At 33.7% G+C, this 7,251-nt stretch overlaps 1 protein-coding gene across 1 annotated transcript; it reads right to left on the bottom strand.

The window, feature by feature from the left end:
• Positions 1 to 220: 220 nt before the first annotated feature.
• LOC136234054 (serine/threonine/tyrosine-protein kinase HT1) lies at positions 221 to 5,772 on the bottom strand. Its single transcript, XM_066023816.1, has 3 exons — positions 4,938 to 5,772; positions 2,042 to 2,497; positions 221 to 754 (listed from the first exon to the last, which is right to left on the bottom strand). The coding sequence occupies exons 1-3, from the start codon at positions 5,340 to 5,342 to the stop codon at positions 503 to 505; spliced, it is 1,113 nt and encodes a 370-aa protein (XP_065879888.1). The 5' UTR covers positions 5,343 to 5,772; the 3' UTR covers positions 221 to 502.
• Positions 5,773 to 7,251: the final 1,479 nt, after the last annotated feature.

Here is a 7,251-nt window from a genome sequence, read left to right as displayed (position 1 = left end):
CGCGTGTCAAAATGCTCACCACGTTTATGAAAGAAAATGTCAAATAGACAAATAATTAAAAACTTTTAAAAATTCATAAGACACTTGTAATTTTAAGATTATTGAACGCAATTGAATAAAAATAAGGGGTTATTGAACTAGATGCAAAGCACAAAAACTCATATTTTCCCTTAAGATTATCAAAATTTAAGCATAATTAAGGAACAAGAAAAAGAAAGGATGAAGTCAAATTAAATATTTATACATTGATTTGAACAATCTAACCTAGAGAAATTAGTGTAGCTAATCAAAGATAACATTCATTCAATTTATTTTGAGCTAATTATGATCACATTAATCCATACATTCCATTCTAGCTACCTGTAAATCAAGTTGAACCCGTTGCCGTTACCGTGACGAGCGTCAACTTCGACAAGACGATAAACGAATCAACGACGAGCTTAAACTATAATTAAGAGATGAACAATACCTTGCTTGAAAGAAAATGGAAGAAGGAAAGAAGCTATGCATGTACAGGTATAGACGAAGAGTTCATCGATACACAGCCTTTCAAACGTTCAAGGATCACGTTTCGGCTTGACATTCCGGGGTGTGAAGTTAGAGGAAGACCCTCTTTCACGCATTCGTCGTACTTCTCTAAAGCCGAAACTATGTAACTGAAGTCCGGTCTCTTTGCTGGATTCGCTGCCCAACATCGCTTTATCAAGTGTGCTAGTGCCGGTTGACAACTTGCGGGCAATGGAGGCCGATCGTTCTGATACCATATAAAGAAACATTTATTAGTAATCTATAATAATGTCTCGTTTATGTGTTTGTCTGTATCATCGGACATAATCCGCGACACATCAATGCAATTAGTAGGTTCTTTTTGTTACATCAACGCTAATTTTGACATCAATGCAATTAGTATCATCTGACGTAATGTGCGACACACGGGTAAATACATACGTGGTGTACAGATGTACAACTTTCAATTTTGCACACAAAACTGTATAACATTTTGGTGACTTCCCACTAAAGTGCACAACTGGTGATAGGTCAACGTGAAGTCAACGCCCCACATCAGCAATTTGACCTCCCTAAAAGTCAAAAGTTTACTGGTCAATGTGAAGTCAACATACCACATTAGCAAATTTGACTTTTAGGGAGGTCAAAAATACTGACGTGGCGTGTTAACTTCACGTTGACCGGTCGTAATTAACGGCTGGTAGTTTAGTGAAAGGTCACCAAAAGGTTGTACAGTTTTGTGTGCAAAATTGAAAGATGTCCACCAAAGTGTAAAAAAGGACTGAGATTGTACACCACGCCAATGCAATTAGTAGGCTCTTCCCATTACATCAACATTAATTTCGACGTTTAATCTTCAACGTTTAATCATTCATAACGCTAATCATACGGAAACGTGAAATTTGGTTGAAACTTCCTATTTCCACATCAAAAAAACAGTCACACATCAATGCAATTAATAGCTTCTTCCCATTACATCAACGTTAATTTCGATGTTTAATCTTCAACGTTTAATCATTCATAACACTAATCATATGGAAAGACGAAATTATTCAATCCCCGCAGCCTTTTCTGCTACTATTGGAATGCTAGACACTGTGAAATCAGTTGAGACTTCCTATTTTGACCGAAAAAAAAAATCAATTTGAATCATCGAACATAATCCGCGACACATCAATGCAATTAGTAGCTTCTTCCCCATTACATCGATGTTAATTTCGACGAACGATTAATCATTCATAAGTTAACACTAATCACATGGAAAGATGAAATTTAGATTCTGTCACAAAATAGAGCTGTTAATTTCGATGTTTAATCTTCAACGTTTAATCATTCGACTCGTGAATCGTAAGATTCTGCTCAAAATAGAGCTGAATCGAATTGAATCATAAGATTCTGATAGTGGTTGTAGATGACAACAACCGAGCATTCAATATTTGATTCAAAAGCACGAAACATATACGACGGACAATACATTTTACGAACAAGTTTAATAGCAGGAATTAGTAACGAGTTGTGAAGTATAAATCGTTACCTTTTCGGCCACCGCAAAAGCAGCCTGTACAGGAGTCATGCCTTGAAAAGGCAGCAATGCTGTAGTAAGCTCCCATAACACGATTCCAAAACTATACACATCGACTTTTCGAGTATAAGGTTTTTCCTTGATCATCTCGGGCGCCATCCAACGATAAGTTCCTTTGTTTCCTTTGGTTTCGCGACATTGTGTTTCTAAACAAGATGTACCAAAATCTGCTACCTTAACCCGCATTTCATCATTTAAAAGCAAATTATTTGATTTGAGATCTCGGTGGATCACGCCTTGTGAATGAAGATACTCCATTCCTCGTGAGATATCGAGAGCTAACCTGAGTATTGTTTCGGTTGAAAGAGAGTACGGCTCTTTCTTGTTCAGGTACATCCTCAGAGTTCCTTGAGACATGTATTCCGTTATTATACAGTACACGGGCGGCCTTTTACACGCTGCAATGAACTGTAAAGAAGATGGTAAACCATCTAGCAATAGAAAAAAAGTTCCGATTTTGATAAGCCATCCACGCATAAACAAAAACTCAAATCACAATTTTCAACTTCCGGACATCAGTCTTATGCTATGTTGCACGGACATAGACACGGAAATGGATACACAAAAAATGCACAAGGACACGAAACACAGAAACGCTACTAAAGAGGAGTATCCGTGCAACATTTGAAACTTGAAAGCATAGCATACATTATATATAAAGGTTAGTAACTTTCAGCACAAAAGTACGGCACCTCAACCCGAACATTATCATTTTTGTGTCATTTATGTATATAAATATATATCACATAACATCCATGCATAAAAGAACGTCAAATAACAATTTTCAACTAAAGATTCCTTTTCCAAACGGACATGGACACGCTATTTTTAAAATATAACCTTTATAAAATAGCCTTCAAAATGAAAACGCACAAGGACACGAAACATAAAAACGCTACTAAAGAGGAGTGTATGTGCAGCATAGCTCTTATATCTAATTGATGGCTTTTTAGCCGATGATTTGCCTAGGCGTTGAAACTTGAAAGCATAGCATACACGATATACTATGTTGCATGCACAAGGACATGGAAACACAAACGGATATGGACCCGGAAAACGTTTGAAATAGCCTTCAAACGAAAATGGACATGGACAGAAACGTTATTTTTAAAACATAACCTTCAAATGAAAATGGACATGGACACATGGAATTTCTACAACATAACCTTCATGAAATAGCCTTCAAACGAAAAACGGATACAGATACGAAACGGACACGGGAAACGTTATTTCTAAAACATAACCTTCATTAAATAGTCTTCAAATGAAAACGGACATAGACACGAAATGGACACTGGAAACATTATTTCTAAAATATTACCTTCATTAAATAGCCTTCGAACGAAAACGGAAACAAACATGGACACAAACCAGACATGGAAAACGTTATTTCTAAAACATAACCTTCATGAAATAGCCTTCAAACGACACGAAAAGGACATGGACACACGGACACGAAACGCACAAACACTATTAACATGAAGTGTCCGTACAACATAGATGATATATAAAAGTCAGCAACTTTCAGCACAAAAGTACACCACCTCCACCCAACCATTATCATCTTACTAGGGTAAATTACATCCATGGCCACTGAACTTTACCAATTTTAATATTATGGCCACTGAACTTCAATTCTTAACGGTATGGTCATTGAACTTTACACTTTTTAATATCGGCGATCACTCAACTTTAACTAACTCCTCAAAATGACCGTTAACACATTTACTATAAAAACACATTTTTTATTTTCCAAAATCACTTTTTTTTTTTTGAAATTTCTCTCTCTAAAATGTCAAACTCTCTCCTAACCAAACAACACGTAAGTGGCCTCAAAACGAAAATTTTTAAGAATTAAAGTTCCTTAGAATATCATTAACTTTTGTCATTTTGAGGCATTAAGTAACCACCGATATTAAAAAGGGTAAAGTTCAGTGGCCATACTGTGGGGTAAATTACACTCATTGCCACTGAATTTTACTCTTTTTAACACTGTGGCCACTAAACTTCAATTCTTAACTGTATCGTCACTAAACTTTACACCTTTTAACACCGGTGGCCACTCAACTTTAAGCAAGTCCTCAAAATGGCCGTTAACGACATCAAAATAAAAATATTCAAGAATTAAAGTTGTTCAGAACGACATTTACCATGAAAACACATTTTTTATTTTCCAAAATCACCTTTTTTTAGTACTTTCTCTCTCCAAAATTTCAAACTCTCTCTTTACCAAACATCATCTAAATGACTTCAAAACGAAAATTTTCAAGAATGAAAGTTACTTACAATATCATTAGCTCTTCAAATTTTTTATTTTGAGCCATCAACGGTCATTTTAAGACGTTGAGTGGCCACCGGTATTAAAAAAGTGTAAAGTTAAGTGGCTATATAGTTAAAAATTGAAATTCAGTGGTCACAATGTTAAAATAAGAAAAATTCAGCGGCCATGGGTGTAATTTACCCCGAAAGTACAGCAACTCAACCCGACCATTATCGTACAGGAAAAGTTATTTCCAAAACATATCCTTCGTGAAATAGCCGAAATAGCCTTCAAACGAAAACAGACATCGACACGAAACAGACACAGAAAAAGTTATTTTTAAAACATAAACTTCATGAAATAGCCTTCAAACCAAAACGGACATGCACACGAAAGAGACACGGACACCAAACATGGAAACGCGGAAACACTAATAAAAGAAGTGTCCGTACAAACTTTCAGCACAAAAAAGTACTGCAACTCAACCTGATCATTATCATTTTCGTGTCATTTATATCATATATAACCATACCGAAATATATTAACACGATAATGATAAAATCAAAATGTTTTAAAACATTGAATTACCTGGACTATATTAGGATGAAAAAGCCGAGAAAGCAAAGCAACTTCAGATTTAAACTGCTGTTCAAGCAAAGTTCTCGTATCTTCATTCTGACTAGGAATCCTAACCATTTTTACAGCAACAGCTCTCTGTTTATAAATCCCCCGATAAATCCTACTATGAGCACCAGACGCAAACTTATTCCCTATAAATAGCTGAGAAAGATCCGCCGTCCATTCCTCCTGATCCTCCTTAGAAACCTCCCAACCCTCAACATTTTCCGATTCCAATATCATAGACCATGATTCCAAGCTGTCAAATCTCTTCTTATCCATGTTCTCCATTTCTGAGTTCCTCGATGATGATGGAATCGTCAATGGCTTGCTCTTTGATCTTCGGAACGCATGAAAACACGATGAAAACGCCATTTTTGTCGATTCAATTTTGATTATTATAAGGAGTTCGTCTTCTGAAAGTGTGAATTGATTTTAGGAAGTGCATGAACTGATTCAAAAACATGGGGGCTGGGGGGAAATGAGAAAGGGGGATGATGGGTTTTCATGAAAACTGATTATCCCCAATTTGTTAGGGTTTAATCGGTGGCATTTGGGGATTTTTTTATGGGGATTGATTGATGGGGGAAATGCAGGTGGGGAGAGATTTTCACGGTTTCTTTGTAAGAAAATGGAGAGATTGGATTAGATTAGAGGGTTTTGGCAGTGGAAAGATGAATTCAAAGGAGGGATTTCAGGGATGGCTCGTGATTGATTGATTGAAGGAAAAAGGTGGTGACTTTTTCTTATTATTAAGGTCTCGAGCGAGGGAGAAGGAAAGGTGGGAGCTTTTTCTTCTTTTTCTTTTCTTTTCTTTTGCTTTCTTAATTAACAGAGAAAAAAAAGGAAGTCTGGCCGAACTCAACTGACTTAGGTCTGTTCTTTATCACTTAATTTCAGTAACAATCAGTTCAATTTAATTCAGTTCAGTTCAGTATTCAACTTTAGCATCCAGTTTCAGTATTCAGTAATTTATCCTTATTTATTATATTATAATTATTTATATATAATTTATTATAATAATTATTATTATTTAATTTATTATTATTTATTATTATTATTATTTATAGTTTATCATTATCTATAAATTAGATAAAAGTTAAGAAATAATAGTCAAGAAATGATAGTTTATTAAAGTATATATCGTTTAATAAAAAAATTAAAACTAAAGTATGCTTCCATATTTAAAAATTAAGAATTGCACTTAAATTTATCGAATTTATCAATGTTAGGGATAAAATTGCACCATTTTAGATGTTAGGGGTAAAATTACCCATTACCCAAAACGTTAGAGATATTTTTACACTTTAACCCTTAATTAGAATAAAAAGTTAAGAGTTTGTATTCATATAAAAATTTGTATTTGATTTCATAGGCTTTAAATTATATGTAAATTTGTGTTTGTATGTAATTTGTATTTTTAATTTAAATTAGACTCATTTTTATTTAATTTTATAGGCTTTTATCGAGCCAAAATTTTATCAAGCCGAACTTTTATTTGATATTCAATTTAGTTTTATCTTTAATAATATATTTATTTATTTATTATTGATATTATTAAATTTATTAGAACCATCATTATTATTATTATAAGTTTATTAATGTCCAATATTATCAATTAAATTATTTTAAAGTCTAATATCATCATTATTGTTTAGTTCGGTTTAGTTCGGTTTAGTTCGGTAGTATTCAGTTAAGTTCAGTAGTATTCAGTTAAATTCAGTTCAGTTCAGTTCAGTATTCAGCAGTATTCAGTTCAGTTCAGCAATAAAGAACAGAGCCTTATAACTTGACTCTGTTTCGGTTGGGTAACTTACACTCATGGCCACTGGATATTACGCATTACATTTTGACATTTTGGTAACTTCAATTCTTAATAATATGGTCACTAAATAAAGGTACAAAAATACCCCGAACGTTTTGGCTCAGAAGCAATTTTACCCCTAACGTCTAAAATGGTGCAATTTTACCCCTAATGTTTGTAGCCAAGAGCAATTTTACCCCTAACGTTGATAAATTGGATCAATTTCAGACACCATTATAAAATACAGTCATTTTTTTTTCTTTATTTTGCACCAATTACATATCAATTTGTTCTAAAAAAAAGGATATAATGTTTTTTGTAATTTAATAATAAAATTGGAGATTAATATTTATAAATTTGGTGAATTTTTTGATTTTTTATCTAATTCGTATAAAAGACAGTATATTTTTAATATTTTTTCTTATTTTTTTCACATCCCAACATATGTTTGTGATTTGTTACTGATAAAATAACGCATGT

This window comes from Euphorbia lathyris, chromosome 6 (genome assembly GCF_963576675.1).
Source record: "Euphorbia lathyris chromosome 6, ddEupLath1.1, whole genome shotgun sequence".
Classification (NCBI taxonomy): Eukaryota; Viridiplantae; Streptophyta; class Magnoliopsida; order Malpighiales; family Euphorbiaceae; genus Euphorbia; species Euphorbia lathyris.
Note: the sequence above shows the minus strand (reverse complement) of the source record. Positions and strands in the feature narration are given on the sequence as shown.

Bases quoted from the DNA above. Each gene is read 5' to 3' on its own strand.
- LOC136234054 (XM_066023816.1), bottom strand. From the start codon at position 5,342: ATGGCGTTTTCATCGTGTTTTCATGCGTTCCGAAGATCAAAGAGCAAG. The intron at 2,498-4,937 runs GTAATTCAATGT...TCTTCTTTACAG, and splicing joins TTCATCCTAATATAGTCCAG to TTCATTGCAGCGTGTAAAAG. The intron at 755-2,041 runs GTAACGATTTAT...ATATGGTATCAG, and splicing joins CTTTTGCGGTGGCCGAAAAG to AACGATCGGCCTCCATTGCC.